The sequence below is a fragment of the Pyxicephalus adspersus genome, chromosome 4 (assembly GCF_032062135.1).
Source record: "Pyxicephalus adspersus chromosome 4, UCB_Pads_2.0, whole genome shotgun sequence".
NCBI classification, from domain to species: Eukaryota; Metazoa; Chordata; class Amphibia; order Anura; family Pyxicephalidae; genus Pyxicephalus; species Pyxicephalus adspersus.
The window spans coordinates 69,166,351-69,186,976 of NC_092861.1; the positions used below are offsets into that span (position 1 = coordinate 69,166,351).

The 20,626-nt window shown below is 35.2% G+C and overlaps 1 protein-coding gene across 3 annotated transcripts in view; it reads left to right on the forward strand.

Annotated features, from left to right (window-relative positions):
• The window catches only part of MYO6 (myosin VI), a 156,971-nt gene that overhangs the window by 70,513 nt on the left and 65,832 nt on the right, over positions 1-20,626 (forward strand). For all 3 annotated transcript variants that reach the window (XM_072408547.1, XM_072408549.1, XM_072408548.1), the window contains exons 13-14: positions 12,001-12,158; positions 14,280-14,371. In XM_072408547.1, coding sequence (XP_072264648.1) covers positions 12,001-12,158; positions 14,280-14,371 — 250 coding nt within the window. The remainder of the gene's footprint in view (positions 1-12,000; positions 12,159-14,279; positions 14,372-20,626) is intronic.

Sequence of the window (20,626 nt, forward strand, 5' to 3'; positions counted from 1 at the left end):
TTTATTCATAAGCTGAAAATACTAAAGTCATGGGAAATGCACTTATTTTATGCATACCTTCTATTGCTAGGTAGATGGAAGTATAGATCTCTCATGCACTCCCTCCCTCTCCTTTTTCAAATACTCACCATTTTCAAATACTGTTTTTGAAGAAATAACAGTTTCATTTAAATGCAGAACTATATAATATGGAGTCAGGAGAAAACAATTTCCATTTTACACATTTTCTCAATATTGATATTGAGGTAGAATTTCTAATGTGCACAATCTTTTCATAGTAAATAAAACATTTAAAAGGTAAAAATGAATTTCCAGGCAATTTATCACTTCCTCCTGACTGTAGGATCCAGACTTACCTCCGAGGGTTTTTACCAACTGACCCATTCTTCTTCTAACTGCCTTAGGGTTAACCTTGTCCAGCTAACAGACTAAGGGCTGACCATTTTGCTCTAACTGCTAAAATGCTGACTTCCCTGTAACTTGTCAGGATTGACCCATTCGCACTAACTACCCTGGAGGTAATTTTTTCTCTTAAATGTCTAATGCTTGTGCTTTAAAGCTGCATAAAGGTTGACCTGTTTCAGGTAACAGTTTGAGACTTGAACTTTTTCCTCTAACTTTCACAAAGCGTTGACTTCCCCATAACAGCTTTAAGGTTGGATGTGTTGGCTAAGTGCCTAAGAGTTGATATTTTCCAAATAACTATCTGAGATTTTACTTTTTTCCTTCCAACTTCCCGTGGGTTTCCCAGTTTTCCTTCCAACTGCCCCAGGGTTCCCCCTTTTCCTTCCAAGTGACCCAGGGTTCCCCCTTTTCCTTCCAACTGCCCCAGGGTTTCCCCTTTTCCTTCCAACTGCCCCAGGGTTTCCCCTTTTCCTTCCAACTGCCCCAGGGTTCCCCTTTTTCTTCCTACTGCCTGAGGGATGCCCCTTTGTTCAGGTATTAACAAAGCAGGAATTAAAAATCTTTAATTGGGATACTAAAAACCTAAGATAACCTTCTCCTTTCTTGAAAGAGTTTTCTATTCATTTTCTGTTGTATCCTCAGGACAGGGATTGAAGGGAGATCCACACAAAGGGACACAGATTCCAAAAATGTCAGGGGTTTTAACCAGGCTACTTTATCTAAAGTAGAAAATATTTTTTTTTTTAAGGCTACGTACACACGTTAGATTTTTTTCTTTCCAACGACAAAGGACTGCATGATGCATGAATGACCGCTGTAAATACAGAACCGTTCTGCTCCATGGAGAAGGGAGAAGTGAGGAGGAAGAATGATGGAGTGGCACTCCGCTTAGCTCTCCCCCCTTCATTGGAATTACAATCGTTCGTCGTTTGTGGACCTGCCAGTATCTGTGTCAGTATCTGATAGTGACACCTCAAATCTACAGATGTCAGACATAAGTTTCATGCATCTTCTTAATGCCAGGTCTGATAATATTGATATTCTAAGTTAGAATATAATAAATGAAATACTACATGTCCGATGCTTGTCAAGCTGGTTTGGTGGTTTCATTTAAGGATGTACAGTAGCGTTTATAGAAAGTTGCATCGTTTAATATGTCCTTTCTATATTTTTGTTTGTGAAATGTTTTATGTGGGAGGTTCGCAATAACATAAATAATCACTTGCTGGCAGCCATATCTTGCTTTGGAAAACATGAATACACACAAATACATATGCAATTTCTGATTTGAACTTGCTGTGTAACTAATTAACTTGCTTTTCAGTGGGTTTCCCTTTTGTGCCTTTGGGGACAAATAGTTGTTCAAGTTGGAAGTTAATTAGTAGTTATACGCTTCCCTTCTTGTTTCCCTCATCTTTGCTACCCAGAGAATATTGATCATATGAATTGCAAATCTAAGTAAATTCATAGAATTTCAAAGCTTCATTGGCTTTTCATCAGCAGTTTAGCTGATGAAAAATATTGTTTTATCTTCAGCCTCGGTTTTTAAAGTGGACAGTCTGAAATGTAGTGATGAGGCCACACCATCTGAAAAATGTGTTTTTCATGCCTCCTCTAAGACATTTGATCGTTTCCACGTTATAATCAGAAGAGCAGATACAAGCCATGTTTAGACATTCCCTTTAATCAATGTGCTGCTTAACTGATAATGTTGTCATGTGTAGAAAATATTTAATTTTTAACATTTTAGTTCTAAAAGTGTTTAGATCCTCCAGGCCATAACCACAATTTACGCTGTTAATTTGTCTCCAAATGACAGTATTACAAAAGCCATAAGAGCAAAAACACTTCTGTGATTGAATTGCACTTTTGTATAGCCTAATCTGCAACTAGCAAGCTGGGAATTATAATGTAATGAAAAATACAATTCGGTTTATTTTATCCAGCGGAGGGCTGTCCTTTTTTTTTTTGTTGCAGTCAGGTCATTTAATAGCCTGAAAATAAATGCATTAACTTAAAAAACACACATTTAAAGTTTTAAGTTAATGGCCAGCCAGAACTTTTTTTTTTCAATAGAACAAGGGTCCACGTTAAAAGATTTACCTACCTTCTTTAGCTTGTGTCCTATTAACTATAATCACTAGGTATGATATGATGATCCTGATCTAGCAAACCTGGAGTGGATTCTGAAAAAAAAATGGCGTAATCTTTAAATCTTAAACCAAATCTATTTCAGGTCTGCTGGATAACCCAGGTTCACATATGATTGACTATGTTCTCCAATCCTGAAGAACTGTTATACATCGAGCCTATCGAAAAATACATTGAGCCTATACAAAGAGTATATCTATCTAGTGTGGGCACAGACAGCATTGAAAACTTGACAGGCATTCTTTTCCTTTGTTATTCCCTCCAAAACTCTGCATGTATGTATTCAAAAAAGGCTCCTCTCCTGAACTAGAATTGCTTACTATGACCTTACTGCAAATAGTCAGCTTTTCACAGTGTATCAGATAGGACTCTCCTCATTTCCTGACTGGAGAATGTCCAGCATCATCTGGCTCTTTCCTTCCATGGCCCACCACTTCTATTCACTTGATTTTGTTCTTTCTAAATCTTGCAAACTTAGCATCACAATACACATCTTTTTGCAACTATCTGGCCACCTCAATAAAAAAACCCTAAAAAAACTTGTTACCATTTAGAGTGAAGTGATAGATACAATTAAAGCAGATCTATTATTATTATTATTATTATTAAACAGGATTTATATAGCGCCAACATATTACGCAGCGCTGTACATTAAATAGGGATTGCAAATGACAGACTAATACAGACAGTGATACAGGAGGAGAGGACCCTGCCCCGAAGAGCTTACAATCTAGTAGGTGGGGGAATTTCACACACAATAGGATGGGAGGGAAGTAGTGATGGTTTCAAATGACAGAAGAAGCCGGGTAGGCAAGTTTGAAAAACTGGGTTTTGAGTGCTCTTTTAAATGAGCAGAAAGTAGGAAGATCTAAACGAATTATGCGATACATACTGTACATCAAGCATCCCAGGAGGCTTCTGGGGAGATCAGGCATGCGCAGAAGGAGCTTTTTCTTTAGTGGGGTAAAAAAAAAGGCTGATTTCATGCATTAGCAGTTTTCTGGCTTGTCTGGATACGTTCTTGTTTCACTTACAATATGTATAATGATAGGATTAGAATAGGAGCCTCCGAGCATGATCCTTTAAGAAAAACAAGTTGGCAATGGCTACCCAAATCTGTTTGCATTTCACATGTGAACCACTTTGCAAAATTCACCAGCTTTCTGTCTCTGGCTATTCAGATAAAGGTAACGGGGATCAAGTCTGGGTTAAGGACATTTAAATGATGATATTTGTACAGCTGTTGTTTCAAGTGAAAGGTAATTTGTTGATATTTGAACATGAAGTTAGAGATGCCTTTTTGCTGCATTACAAATTGTTTTCTATTCTACTTTTACCTGATAATCATGAGACCAGCTGAAGTCAAGCACTGTTGCTAGAGCTCATTAGTGGCAATAATGTTGACTTGCCAATCGTGCTGCTTTACCGTCTGTAGAATAAAACTCATTCAGGTTTAAAAATCTGCAACTGTAATTCAGGAGTATATACTTTGTACCTGCGTATATTCTTTTAATTAGAAAATAAATAAAAGAAATTGAGACTATAAAATGGTTAGTTAAAATGTAATTCCCTGTGAACACAAAATAGATCAGCAATAGGAAGGTAATTTATTTTTCCTGGTACAAGCCTATTGCCTTTACCACCTAGGCATATTGTTTTTAGATTTGCCGTGGAATCATACATTACCTATACATGGGCTGCGTTTTTTTGGATTATTACATTTAAATCTCAAAAAAAAAATTAATATTTTTTTCATTCCATAGCACACAGTAAGTGTCTGTATGTCTTTGGTACCCTATGTTATGTAAAAGAATAAGCAGAGAATCCACATAATTCTACTGGCTTAGCACTGATCTGTGATTATCAGGAGGCATTCTTCTTCTCTTCCTGTATAAAGATTCTGTCAGTCTTTGTTGTCACGTAATAAATCAAGAAATACTTACAATAACTAATGATCCAAGCTCATGATAATTATATCCCAGATGCGCCTTTACTTAGAATTCATGAGGAGGATTCTGTCAAAACTGTTGTGTAGTGATTTTTGTTTTGTTTTTTTGTCTTCAACAAAACATCTAAAATATTTCATTTCACATGACATCTTATAAGTATTACAATAAACTTTATACTTAAATGTTGACTCCAGGTAAGCAGGTAAATATATTTAAATATCTGTCAGACACCCTGTCAATTAGCACCTTGACCTCAACGGCAGCTCTCTACACAACGGAGGAATAATATAACTAAAGTAGGAAGCCATCACCTATCTCACTCCACATTTTCTGCATCTCATCGTGTTCAGTATTCCCAAATTTGTCCATCAACTGAGTTCAATTGGCTTAGCACTCCATCTGCAAATCTAATTCTCATGCATTTTGTATATATTGACATAATAAATAAAAATAAATAGGGTACTTAGTTTATTTTATATTCAAATATTTTAAGACATATTCCCCTCCCAAATGTTATTGAAATTGTTGGTAGTATTTTTAGGGCTACATCAAGTACAGGTTTATTTTTTCGGGGATAGACAAGCAAACAGTTTTCCCTGCCATGGTTCCTACCACCTTGGAGTTTTGGGTGTTCCTGATTCTCCATATTATTAATATAAGATTATAGGCTCTTTTGGGCAGGGTCCTCACCTCCTCCTGTGTCACCATCGTAATGAGTCTGTAATTTGCTACCCCTATCTAATGTACAGCGCTGTGTAATATGCTGGTGCTATATAAATTCTGTTTATTAATAATATGAATAATAATAATATTAATAATAAAAATAATTAAAAAGTGGAACCGACTTATATATGATACAGCTGATTTATAAAAGTACTAACTCAAGCGCAGAGATCTCTCCGATAGAATTTCTTAAAGAAGTAACAAATGGTTAGGCAGATAACCTCTTCAGCATCTTCCAAAGCTTTTTCTTTAAAATGATTTTACATTGTATCTATGTTTTGCAGTTCAGTCTTCAGTATTGCAATAATCATCTGAAGCACAGACAGAAATGATTTATTTGTGACAAAGTAAACATGTTATTACGGTCACTGCAATATTTTATGTTAGAGAGAATCCATAATCACCTCTTAAACACCAAATGCCTCGTTAAAGTAATTCTACTTAAAATTCAATTTGAAAAGTAGGAAGTTAAGTGATTATTCATTGACTAAATAATGAGAACAAATAAGAAACAAAACGATCAATGCCTTTTCATTTAAAGCAAAGTGATATATTCAGATATCTTGAGTATTTGCAATGTCAAGCGTTTTTGTGAACAGCATCAGTTTTAATTGCACAAATTGGAAAAGGTGCTGAATGCAGCCTGCAAACGCAATATTGCTTTATTCAAAAAAATATATATATTTATGATATTTTTTGTTATTTTTTTAAGAAATCAATGATAAACTTTGTAATTCTGTTACTCCAGCACCCATTTATTCACATGCACTCGGATGTCCGTGTTCCAAGTAAACTGTTTTTGCAAATGTGTAAGAAGACGGAAGATCCTTATGTGGTGTGGTATATATTAAAGATGAACAATCTAAAAAAAAAAAAAAAAAGCAGCAGATAAATATACAAATCCACTTAGATTGTTATCAAATTTTATCAATTTTTACCAAAAAATGTATGTGTTGTGGCCCACTAGCCCTTAATAGTGATGGTTGTGTTGGTTTGCTACACCTCCTCCTTCCTTTTATTTTAACCTCTAATGCTAGATTTAAAGTACATAGTTGCCAAAACCTGTTGCTGCAACAAAGTATTCTATTCAGAAAGCAAAAAAAAAAAAAAAAAAAAAAATGAATTTATTTAGTAGGCAAGTGAGTAAAGCACATAGCAAGAATGTCCAGCGAGTCCATATCACGTTCCCCAGGGAACATATGACTTAATTGTTTTTGATTTGGAAGCTTTTATTAGGCTTTTACTCTTCAAGCACATATTACAAAAGGCTTTTTCAGAAGTGTTGAAGGACTGATAGCAATCTCCATCCGGTGATCTTTCAGGCAACCTGCTGGGTGGTATGATGCATTGGGATAAAAAACTGTGACAAAATATAAGCCTGTTTCTTTATCTAAAAGCGGAACCGAAGATAAAATTAAAAAAATAATGAGTAGATGGGTTCTTTATTGCATTGGGGACAGGCTTTTTCCCCTCTGCAATAAAATAAACTTGCCTGTTTTTTTTAACAAATATTTAAGTAAACCCACCCCACCTCGCTTCTCTGTCACTGCCAACTTCTTCACCCGGTACTCATCCAGGTTCAGGATTTTAAGCCATCTTGATTGGCCAATCCAGTCACAAGTCTGGCCATTTCAAACTCAATAAATACAATGGAAATTTGTAAGAGAGAGAGACCAGCATGGCATTTACAGTGTATGTCTTGTTTTTCAGGATCTTTAATAATTTTGACTTTAATGTTTTAATATTTTTTTTTTTAAACATTATAGTCCCTTCTATCTTTACAGTTATAATCCCTTAAAAATTGCTGCGGAAATAAAGACAAGTGTTCCAATATCTGCCATAGACATGGAAGCATTTGTAACGTAGTATTACCCAGGCACTAAAAATTCAAGCCAGCTGAGTGAGATTGGCTTGCATGATCTTTGATACTTAGTAAGGTAGCTGAAACTCTAGAAAATGTGGGGACCAATTGATGTGGCTTTACAGTGCCCACCTGTTTTGGCTTTGGTGTCCGTCCATGCACACACATAGTTTATTATTTTTAAACAGTATTTAAATAGCAGCACTGTACATTAAATAGGGGTTGCAAATGACAGTGACACAGGAGAAGGAGAGGACCCCAGAAGAGTTTACAATCTAGGAGGTGGGGGAAGCAGCACACAATAGGAGGGGGATATGGATTGGTGAGTGAGTAGTGAGGGACAGAAGAAGACGGGTAGGCAAGTTTGAAAAGATGGACTTTGAGTGTTCTTAAAAGCAGAAACTATGAGCAAGCTGAATGGGATGAGGAAGACCATTCCAGAGAATTGGGGCAGCTGAAAAGTCTTGGAGCCATGTGTGTGATGAGGTTCTGAAAGGGGAAGTCAGTAGTATGTCATTGGAGGGGCGAAGAGAGCGGCTGGGGGAGTATTTTTTTCCAGGTCAGAAAGGTAACTGGAAGAAGAACTGTGTAGGGATTTGAAGGCAAAGCACAGAAGCTTGAGTTTAATTCTAAGGTGAAATGAAAGCCAATGAAGGGAACTACAAAGAGATGCAGCAGAAGAAGTATGGTGAAAGGATGGATGAGTCTGGCTGCAGCATTCATGATAGATTGTAGAGGAGAGAGAGTAGGGTTAGTGGAATACCAGATAGGAGGATGTTACAATAGTTCAGACGGAAGATATGATGTGTTGTTCTTGTACAATGAGTTAGAACAAAAGGTATATGCACCTGCGTTCTCTGCATATAAAGGGCAGAGGGATTACAATGGCGCTAGATCAGCTGACTGCTGCGTGATGTGTGCAGTGTGTAATTCCCCTTGAGAATTCAGGGTAGTGTGAAAGGAGACATGGAATTGCTTGAATAGGAAAAATGGTAGTATTTGGAGCTAAGTAATGATATAATATTTTACAATAATTTATAGTAAAATAGCAGCTGAAATGACAATTTTCTTTCCTACCAAGCATATAATACTACTTTAAGCCTGGAGATGTATTTAGAATGTGTCTTTTTACCCCTGGTGTTTCAGAATTTTAATACTACACTGAATCAATGCTTTACACAAGCACGGTAAGTTGAGTGACACTTAAGACTTGAACCAATGGAAAGCAGTCTTTAACTGTCTTTACTTATAGTTTGGGGCTGTTGGAGTTTTGTCACTGCTGGAAATGAGCTTTCTAAGAGGATTATGGGATTTAAGGCCAATAGCATTAAATAACATAGGTTCTGTCAAGCAAATAGGCTGTACAAATAAAATAAAACTCACTAAGGTTAATAATAGTTATATAAGCACCAAGTTAACTGATGTGCTGGCAGAGATTGTAGACACCACTGAAATGAATACTAATTATAACTGATGGGGTCAGAATAAGTTTCTGTTGAATTAATAAACCTAACAGTGAGTTAATTCAATTCATATATTGCTACGTTTGTCATATAAAGATTTTACCTTTTGTAATAAAGAATAAAAAACTTTACACCACAGCAAAATCTTACTGAAGGTTTAGGAAAGTAGCATATTGAGGGTGAGTTTATTAAACAGTCTCTCCTGTTCAATGCCCTGAACTTGTAAAATAGAATCCTTGTGATCCACAGATCAATATTCTCAATATTTGTGTGAATTTCCCTTGTGGGCCTAACAATATCACAACCTTATCAGTTACTCTGTCATTTTGTCCTATTTTATAAATGCTATTCTGTAAGCAAACCCAGGTTAAAATAAAAAGAATGAATAATAATGTACTTTAAAGAAAACCTGTTAGGATAGACATATGGGAGCTGCCACTCTATTGACATAAATACATACTATATTGACATTTTTATGTGTCTCTCTTCTCCTACTTCTAAAGGCCTTGTTTAGTTTGGCAGATGCAGCATTATTTCAAGTACCTTCTGCTTGTATTTGATGTTTCTGAAACTCATCGGAGTGCATTCAAGGTGCTTCTGAGCTGTGTCTGACCATCTAAGTTGCTTTTTTATGCTCATTGATTATATGGTAAGAAAAGCAGTTCAACATGAACAAAACACCTGTGTGAACAAATAACTCCTGCACATTTTGCTAGAGCTTCCTATTTGCTTACTTATTTTCTTATTTATTACTTAAATAAGAAACATTACATCAGTAACCTGCAAGTTAACAATATTTAAAATTGACCTCAAACCACTGTGGGTTCCCGTTAACTGCTGTGAGCTTTTTTAATATCTAATTTTATCTTTACACTGTAAGCATTGGTATCACAATTGGATTCAGCTTTTACAGGAATATGAAGCCAAACCTTTATACAGCATTTTTTAAACACATCTCACAGGAAACAGATATACTCGCAGACATTTAATGTTGCTCCAGGCAATAAACTATATTCTGTTATTTGTTTACAGTCCTGGAAGTTGAATATTTGAAGTTAAGCTGTCCCTTTGGACATTAAAAAATGTTTTAATATATTCCCAGGCAAGCCAGTCATGTTATCCTAGAGAGAGGAGTTCAACATACTGTCTAGTGATCAGAATAAAATGATTAGAAAGAGTTTTCCAGCATTTCTGATCACTTTTTTTTACAGCAAACCTGGAGAATGACAGAATCTAATAATGGCCACTGGATAACATTTCGTCATTACATGGGTCTATGACTACCTAAGAGATGAAAGCAGGGCTAATCCTTCCTAACCTTTACAGTTGAATATGGGTGCCATCTAAAAAAAAGCTATTACATGCTCACACATGATCAGCTATAATACCAGCCTATTGAGTTGATCTCTGACATAAGCACACTTACGTTAATCACCAGAGACATGCCTTGAATATTATTTTGGAAACCATTCATTTCTTTTTTCTCTTCTCTCCACTCTTATTGGAAGTGAACATTGACATGTACATTTTGAGTGATTGGAATAATGCATTAATCTTTGGCACGTTATAGTATCAGCAAAAACATGTGTTGGTAAATGGTCTGCGGAATGAAGGCATCCAATGTACTTGTTTTTGTATCTGTTACTATGTGTGTTTATTATGAAAACTTGATTTGCTTACTCACTTGGTAAAATCAAGGCTGTTAGTTCATTTTCTTCCGACTCTACACAAGAATAGCTTTTGACGTTCGACTTCACAGCCTGAATAAAATGATTTTGGTACCTTTCAAAAATGTAGACACTGTTATGTACAGGGCTTTACGTACTATATATGCCAGTGATTTAATTATAAGTAATTCAGTCATTTGTCCTATGTAACCTGCTCATTTAAAAAAAGATGCGTTCCTGTAAAATTTCTCAGCCATATGGCCAACATCTCTTCTGTATTTCAGTTTTTTTTATTTAAGATTATAGAACTAACTTATTTAGGATTAGGTATACTTTTAACATTTGTTCTGTATCTACCTTTACAGCTTGCAGGAAATAAAAATGTTTTGTTTTTTGGTTAAATTTTGACATCATCTATTTCAAATACCTGTAAGCACTGTTGTTTCATCTACTCAAATCTCTAAATGTAAGTCAGTAAGATATTTATCTTAAGAGATTAGTGTTCTATCTGTACAGCCTAGAATATGTTGCATATAAATATGCCATAATATGGCAGTTTATTAAACCAGCAATTGTATTTTAGTAAAATAAATGTGTTGATGTGCAGCTGTGAGGTTTGTGTATTAGTTGTTTATGCATCGAGTATACCCACCTTAGAAAGACGGCCATCAGCCTCCATATTGCTTTTTCTTCTATATCGGTATCCTGATACTTAATTTCTTAAGTGTTTACAGCAGTTGTTCCATGCTAGCTACAGTTAGCAGTGAATTGGCTCAGATAGAGAACAGCATTAATAATTTCCCCTTTGGTGTTTTCATATAGAAATGGAAATATCCACAGCTAGTCACCCTTGAGGGATAGAGAGATCAATACTACTGCAAAGTGCAATACTGCATAACCAAAGTCTTTGCGTCATAGATAACTACAGTGGATGCAGTTTGGACAAAACATATCTGTGTCTTTTAGGTCAAGAGGTTAAGTTATGACTAGCCACTCATTATTTTTGTTCCTGTGTGCACACAATATCTTATACAGAGAAGTATTGTTCCTTTAAACACATTCTATCATCCAGTCTGATAATTTTGTATGGGATGCAAGAAATCATAACCTAAATTCTGTTTTAGAGGTTTTTGCCTTTATACCTCAACTTTTGTAGCATTTTTACCTAATTATGGCAAATACTGGAAAGTATATTTCTGAACAATAGGAAAGCTTTAGAAGAACATTACATTTTGTATTTCAAAATGGCCTGATCAGGCTTTTGTGTTTGTGATTTTTCCAAATATGCAAATATTACGGATGTCTGAACTATTGACATTATTTAAAGAAAGGTGCTTTGTTTTTACATTGGCCTTACCAATACAGTGGCTCAGTGATTAACACTCTCACGTTGTGCACTGGGTCCAAGATATGGCTAATCCTTGAAGACTTAAATATATTCATTCTTTTTGTGTCCTTGAATTTTAAGTGAGTTTTTTCCAACAGTCCAAAACCAAACCATCCTGTGTCTGCATTGAAACGAATGGCATTATAAAAAGTATTAAATACTATATTTTGCCAAATGGTTGAGAAATATAGTTGTAAAACAATAATGCTGGAATTTTCTTTTTATCAACTGTAGGCTGAAAAAATATATTTCTTTTTAGCACTGGGAGTTTTGCTAGAATGTGCTTTCTTGTGTCTTATTATTTTCTCTCCCCAGTTTTGCATTTAATTCAGGTTATTTTTTTTATTTTTTTTGTGTGGATAGATGACTAATGCCTAAACTATCTGTTTTACAGGGTGCCTCTAAAAGTGGAGCAAGCAAATAATGCCCGAGATGCACTGGCTAAAGCAGTATATAGCCGACTTTTTGATCATGTGGTTAACCGAGTAAACCAATGCTTCCCGTTTGAGAGGTCTTCTTACTTCATTGGAGTTTTAGATATTGCTGGTTTTGGTAAGTAGACCACATAATTACATTTCTATTTGTTTATTTTTTATATTCAGATTACTCATTCTTAACTATTTACGTATTATTTTGTCTGCCTATTCTAAAATATATGTGAGTTATAAATTCTTGCTTCTAAGGCAACTGAGCATAGACTTCACATGTCTGAGGCCGTTCTCTTCAATATCTGCTTCCTGTGTAGTAGAGATCAACTGCTCAAACCACAAGTAAATGTAAATTCTAAGACAATCTTTCTATATTCTATATACTGAAATGAGTGTCTATTTAGATTGCTGATTTGGGCATCTGAGTATTTATTAATCAATTAATAATACATTTATTTTAATAATAAATTATAATAATAATACATTTAAATGTATTTTAAATTAATGCAGTTGTGTTGACAGACCTTGATGGTAGTTATTTTCAACCTAACTGACTTGAAGATCTCATATCCTTACTCATTAATATGTAATTTCATGAACGTAATTAATCAGTAAGTAAATTGCTGATTGTTTATGATAAATAACCAATTTTTTATAGTTAATTAAAAGTTTACCAGTGTATAAAGTCATGAACTAAACTTTTAATTAGATTCTTTAAATAGTGTATAGATCATTATTTACTTAGACAGGCATTCACTGGTTTGTCTTATTATACAAAGTGTATAGCTTGCTGTATATGTCACTATTATTAAACTAAAGTAGAATCTTCTAAAGATCTTTTGATCGTTCTGATGGCTAATTATTGAAAGCCAAAGAAAAGATGAAATCATATAGTGTGGCATTCCCAGATGTTTATTGCAGGTAAATGAAATGCTATAAATAGTATAGCATATGTTATACAAATGTTAAAGTATATGTAAACCTTGACAGGTTACTCCTCATATTAAAATAACCACACCAATATACAATATAATTCATTGCATATGCTAAAATACTATTAAAAACACTTGTAAAATTTTTACATTTCTCAGTTCACAGATGCGTATAAAATATCTTTATTATCTCACAAAATGTATGTCTCTTCCAGTTTTAAATCCAATCTGATTGTGACATAAAGATAGCAGAGCCACTGGATTTCTTTGTATTTAGCTGTTCTCAAATCCCAATCTCCATGTTGAAGAAGAATGTGAACACACCTTGGAGAAAACACAGTACAATACAACATTTTCCAAAACATTTATTCAAATGAGTTTGAATACACAATAATCCACATACCAACAATGAGAATACAGAATAGGAGCATCTCATGTATGCAGTAGTAATGTCATGAAGTTCAGAGTCTGTCCAACAGGTTTTATTTGTTTAAACCTTCTAACCAGTTATCTTTTTTCATATATATTCATTAACTTAAGGAGAACCTTCAAGCAAATAATCAGTTTGGAACTCATACTTCCCACCCCATCACCTCCTTTAATAGGTTATTTTCTAGTTTGTGTACCTTTGTTACAGCACAGGTCCTCCTCCACCTTTTAACTTTGACCTGACATGATGATACAGAGACTTGGTGGCTACCACTTTGACCTTACAGCACTAAGGTCCAAGCTTCAAATCTCAACTAAGCACTATCTGCTTTGTATTTGTATGTTTTTCTTGTGTTTGCATAGGTTTCCTCCCACATTCTAAAAAGCATACTGGTCGGTTGACTGGCTTCAACCAAATGCTCCTTAGACTGTATTACTAGCATGTTACTATGGTAGGGGTTTTAGATTGTGAGCTTCACACGCACAGGTAATTACATTGCAATAGACTCTACATGTAAAATGCTATAGGAGGTTTTGGCACTATAATAAGTAAAAAATAAGTTGAAGAGAACCTTTACAGATCCACATAGTTTGGTTGGGACATCACAGCCAAAAGGGAAGAGGAGAAAATGTGTTAATACTAAGAATAATCCTATCCAAGAGAAGGGAGAGAGATTTGGTTGAGTAATTTCCAATCAAATTGTGGACACCAAGCTTTTCCTTCCAATACAGTCTTTTTCCCTTTTCTCATGCACGTGCATCTACATTTGTACTGTTAATGTAGCAGCACCCAGCATGTCAGAAGTTAAATCCATTTGGAATAATTGTACTCGATAAGGAAGGAATTGTATGAATCTCCTTGTTCTTTGTTTCTCTATTTTCAGAATACTTTGAACATAACAGTTTTGAACAGTTTTGCATTAACTACTGTAATGAGAAGCTGCAGCAGTTCTTTAATGAAAGGATCCTGAAAGAGGTAAGCAGATATTGTTGAAATGATACTTGTCATACACACAACAAGTTTACATCAGACCCTAAGGGCTTGTGCATACATTAACGAGTAAGATGTGTCAATACTACCTGCACATTTGCTGCTGCTGTATTTTACATTCATATTTTAGAGTTTTTGTCAATTGTGTCTTCTTGCATATGACATAAGTGTCCAATATCCAATATTTCCTAAACAGGACAGGAACATTTATTAGCATTTACAGTGAAAAATCAGTAAATCCTTCCCAGAGCATAGGCTGTTAGACAAGCATGACATAAAACTATTAGTCGTCTTTTAAATGTTCAGAAAAATGTGAATTCCGTTATCAACTGCACAGGGAAAACTGTTTTCAAGGAATGCATTTAATGCATTTTTTGTAACAACAAAAAAGAGAACTTTTAGAGAATTTATCCTTCTCAGGCCCAGTGACCTACCTTTTTGTGTCTTTAATAGAACGTGCTTGTCATGTTCTCTTAGAAATACATTACCTTGGTGATGTTCACTGTGTGGCCTGCCCAGCGTCACACAATATTTCTTTCACCACAAGCTTAGCTTGTGCTCCATTCACATCAATAGGAAAGCTTTGTGCAGCTTGCCAAGGTGATGGCATTTCAGTAAATCAAGTTCAAGCTGCATGTGCATCAGAAAAAGGTGCCAAATATCTGAAAATCACCAAATATATATCGTAAGGTTTATATATATACATTTGGGATTTGAAACCCTTTATTGTTCTTATATTGTAATGTATTATGTTATACTTGGCCCTTGTTACTTGATTTATTGGTTGGTTCTGCATTCCAGCCCTGGGATCTTGCCTTTAGTCTTTAGCAAATACATCCTCCCTTTTCCATCTCTTAGTTTTCTTTATTTCCTTAGTCTGGTTTGCATTCCTGCTTTCTCTGTCTTTGCCCATTTAAAACATATTACTTAGCAAAAGCAGAAAATATGGGTTGTACTAAGTTTTTATATTCCTATAAAGTTCATGTTTATTTTAGAATTAGTATCCCATGATACTTCCAGATAATTTACATCAGAAGTGTCTAGACTCCTATTAGTATTCAGCTTATTTTACAACAGTCTACAAGTTGCTTGAGTAATACAGGGCTGATATGAGTCCTCAAAGCTGATTCAAACTGAAGCGTCTTGTCATGTTAATCATTCCTTTCAATAATTTTTTTTTTTTTAATATGAAGAAACTCATTTGAGCTACGGCGTACCCTGGGATGAGACTTTTTCATTTGTGTTCCTCCGTTGTACCCTCCCCTGTCATCTTCTACCTTGTCAGTTTGCTCACAGCTGAAATTTGTCAGTGAGGTTTTGATATGAACAAATACTGTTGCTTTAATAGATGTATCAAATGATCTTTTCCCTAAATAACTTGTTAGACAGCGTTGATGGAGATGAATACTGGTTTCTGGGATGTGATATGAAGTTCACACAGGAGCTAAATGAATCACTTCTGACTTCTCCCCTGTGATTTTGTGTCAGCTGTTTCATTGCCTAAGATATAAATTAACTATGGATGTAGTTATCTGTTGTATATTTCAGTCACTCACTTTTTTCAGCCATGTTTAGTCAACCTGATCGAGAAGTTTGCCTGCACTTATATTGGGTAGTGAAGCTTGACAAAGCATATGCAAGAGGAATGGCTTACTGATCTGTTTGAAGGAAAACCGAACGACTGTTCAATTGAAATTCCAAGCAAACACTTATAAAAAAAACCTTTAAACATAACTAATTAAAAAGTATTTATGGAAGTATATGCTTTTCATTCAAAAATAATTACAAGATTTAGTGGTTTTTTTTATTTTTGTTTTATTAGAGCTTTTTGAAATCCCAAGCTGGGTGAGAAGTGTCTTCACATAGACAATATCGTGACCATTTTTAGCAAAACAATGACTTAGGAAAGACATGTTACTAATGAAACAGAACCTCTGCAAATGTTTATTCCTGTAGTTACCTTTTAGATGAGTTTCATTATTAGAATTTCAAATAATAAATTTTACCTATAGAATGCTTTAATTCACCAATATAGTCTGATAGATGGTATGTGTTGACTTTTTCTAGGCATAGAAAAGAAGGTATTGCATGGTACTCCAAAATGCTGTAGTAAATCTTTTGAATTCAAGGTTCAGTTATTCTCTGCAATTCAAGTCTGGCTTCCAGAAAACAGCCCAAGACCATAACATTTTTTCCTTCATGTTTGATAGCTAAGGAACCATCCTTTCGCCTTATGCACTACTGTATAAACCAAAAAGCTAAATTTTTAATTCATCACTTGCCTTTTCGGCAGTCTTCATGTGTCCACTGCTGGTGGTTCATGGCCTAGGCAACTTTTTCACAGTTCCTATAATTCTCACCATTACCCATTCTGTCACGGGTGCTGCCATCTTTTTTCCTTTCTTCCTGGCCTGGCCTTCTTCCAAGCTTCTGACACATACTTTATACCGGTAGTAGAATTCAGTGCTGACTTTAGTGGAGGTTAAAGTAGTGCAGGATCACTGGTAATGTGAGTTCAATTAGGGGTAATTGGGACATTAGAAATACGCTATAATTTTTCTTTGAATTGGTAAAGCAGTTGTTTAAAGAGATTGAAAGTACAGAAAAATACTATATGTTGATCTGCCAAAAAACATCCAGAGAGTAATTGTTCTGTAGTTCAAGATCAGAACTGAGAGCGCTCTTTGATATAACACAAAAAGATCAACAATTCAGTACATTTTTTTTTTATTTTTTTTTATAACCATAGAAAAACAATTCACAAGTACAATGACAGGACCTTTAGACAATGTATAGAGAATATACTGATAAGCTCCAGTATCTTTTTACAGAAAACCAAACATTAGAGATATAAAGAAGCATACACAATTCCTCTATAAACAGTTGCATTGATATAGTATGACAGTAAAAAGTCCTATCTTGGTCGTAAAAAAAAAAAAAAATATATTAAATTTGAGATTGTGCGGTCTAACTGATTCCTCCATTTTCTAACATTTTCCATATATTAACCCAATAAACCGAGGTAGAACCTAAATTCAGGACATGGGGGGCTTGGGTGGGGGGGTGGCTTTACTAATCTGGTTCAGTGTTAAAATACAGTCTTATACTACCTCCAGTACATTTAAATAATACATTCATAGTTTGACTGAAGGAAACTAAAATGTTTATTGTTGCTATAAATATACTTGGCACAATATTACTGTGCTTTTGCTTAGGCTTGAATACCTAAAGTACAAAGGATGGTACATGTTAATACTTTTTTGTTATCTTTTGATGCAAATAAATTAGGTATTTAAGATATAATAATTATTTGCCTTTTGTCTAACACAAAACATTTTATCTCCTACATAAATTAGGTTTCCTCAGGCATAGGGTATATACAGGAAAATGTTACCTGTTTGTCATTCATTTTTCAACAGGCTAGTAGGCTATCCTCATGACTTCCAGGCATGTCTTTTTCCACCAGAAAGCCAATTTGTCATCCTATACCATGCATTCAATAATTTAATGTTTTCTTTTGATCTATCATTTGAAAACAGGCCTTTTATGATTTTTATGTTTGCATTTAATAATGCAGTGAAGGTATTAATTACATTTTTATGGCTTCAAAATCTATTTTATGGAAAGCAAAATGCTGTTCTTTAAAGTGAACATGTGCTTTCCCCAGGCAGCAAAAACAACACATTCACCTAATGACAACACATCTACTTCTACCCCCACCATCAGCATATACTCCTACCAACTGGGAGGAAAGTAACACATGTGATGGGGTATTGGGTAGTGTTTTACCCTCCTTCCTTCCATGTGACGTCACAAATATTTTCTCAGGCATCCAACACTTTCTATAGGGAGTAGTGGAAGAGTTACAACTTACTGAGACAAGCTCTCCTTACTCCTATACAATGTCACAATGTGTCTTAATAAAATAAAATGTGTTGATAGAATAATTAAGTTATTCGATATAGGTATCTTTATATTTTATTATTTTTTTTCTACTTAATTATAAACATTCATTTTCTTACACTCTATCAATTGTAGCCAGTGGGCTTGAAATATCTATATGATGTAATCCGATAGTTCTGTATGCACAATTTACCCAAAGTCATAGGGGAAATCCATCCCTCCTAAAAGTTTATGAAAAGCTAATAGTATTTTGAATAGACCAGAGACGGGTTTAAACCCCTATATGGCTTGGTTTTACTGTCTTCCACTCTCTGTGGTGATTTCCCTTCACTTCCTGTTCTAAAGATTACACTGGAAATAAGTGGACAAAACATTTAACTCAGAGAGCTGTCCTAGAAACTGATTTCCCCATTGTACGATTTTCTCTCCACACTTAACTGTGATGATAACTCAAAATGTTTGAATTTCCCATACTTAGTGACAACAGTCGCCAAGATAGAAAAGGCAGAAATCTCCCCAGTGAATACACAGACGGCAAGAAAATATATATATATATTCTAATTTCAGGGACTCATAGCTAGAGATGAACTTTAATTTTTTGTGCTAACTTCAGGCAGACATTCTTTTAGTTAGAACACTTATGTTTTGTGTATGCAAGAATCAATTATAAGACAGTGCAAATAAACTTTTGAATGAATTCCTCAAAAGTTGTTTCTCATTAGTCCCCAATAAAACAGTTTTACAAAAGTGTAAGAAATACTGCTTTTTATTGGTAAATATTTCTGACGTTTTATTCTGTCCTATTTACTGTTTTGGATATTTTCTCCCTCCAGATTTACCATATTTTGTTTTAACTGAAAATAACCCAATCAATGTGTAACTAGACTTTGCTACCCATCTACAAATTATTATAGTGTACGTATAGGCAAAAAGAAAATAATGTACTCCGTACATCTCTGAAATGCATACTTCTTTCTTCATGCCTTCCTTTCAAAGATTGTGCAAGCACGGAAAAATACCTACTGATCTGCCAGAAATCCGGAGTTCTGCAAACACTGCATCTCTCTGCTGATCTCAAATCAAAGGCAGTGTTCTCAGCCATGCTTGGTGGACTGCAGAACTTTGCCTATCCCCTCCCTTCTCTGAGTCTATATGAATACATTCTAGCAAGATAATGTTGCTGGATGGACTTCCAAGGGAAAGCAGTTCTTATACAGCAATAAGGTATAAGGTAACCATAATTGTGGGACAGGAGATAATGGGTTTTTGGGGTTAAAGTTGAGTAATGGTTGAACAAACCTATTTATTACTACCGTATTCACAAATGCATGGCACTTCTGTTTCCCTGGAAAATGGAATGGAAAATGCATCTAATTTCTGTTATATTTTTCTATGTACATGGTAGTGGATATTAGATCACTAGCCCATCAGGGTTAGGATAGAGGTGGATTGTTGTATGCTTTAGTAAAGTAGTAAATAAAATGAACACACCATGCTTCTTTTATGCGTTGTGGAGTCTTAAAGCATCAGAGCCTAATTTAGAGTTGTGTATGATCAATTACATCCTTTTATCTTTTTTTAAAAGATGTGACCCCAACCCTTTGTTTTTTAAAGTGCAACTAAAACCGCTTAATTCATCTATTCGCGTTCCATTGCAGCAAGTCGCAATCTTACTTTCTTCCTCTTCCTAGGGATGATCTTTGGCTATCTTAATTGATCATCTTATTTGACCGGGCAGGCATGCAGGAGTTCATTCCTCCCCGGCACATGCATGGAAAGTCGGGACTGCTGGGTTTCCCTGGAAACCAAGGCTGCCACTGTGCATGCTGGGCTAAGCTTTTTTTTGCATTTTTCATTTGCATTTCAGGCTGGTAAGACAGGTCATTGGGGAAAAGGAACATTGCCTGTCCCTTTCTGTAATAGGCACCTCTCTGATTCTATATTTTGTACAGTGGGACTTTAGTTACACTTTATAGAATAACTCCTGGCTTGGGAGGAGAATAATTCTTCATTTTGTCAAAAATTTATTTTACTTCTTCATTCCAACAAATACCATTTTTTCCAATAGCAGTCTCTGTAATTATGGTGACCTGTATGCAGGGCTTTTTCTTGGCATCAGGTAAGCAAACCTCTTAGGGCACTGCTGAGCTTAAGGGTACCTGTTGGCTGAGTTAGTAAAATTTGCCTGGTTGACTCTCCATGCCCCCACCAACTCTAAGTAGTTCTTTCTTGCAACGGCTTGCATTGAAGATCCCTCACTAAGCAGGGGAGGAAGCTGGTGCCAGCTACCAATGGTCTTATTCATGCTGCTAATGTTAAGCCATGCCTTGGTTTGCT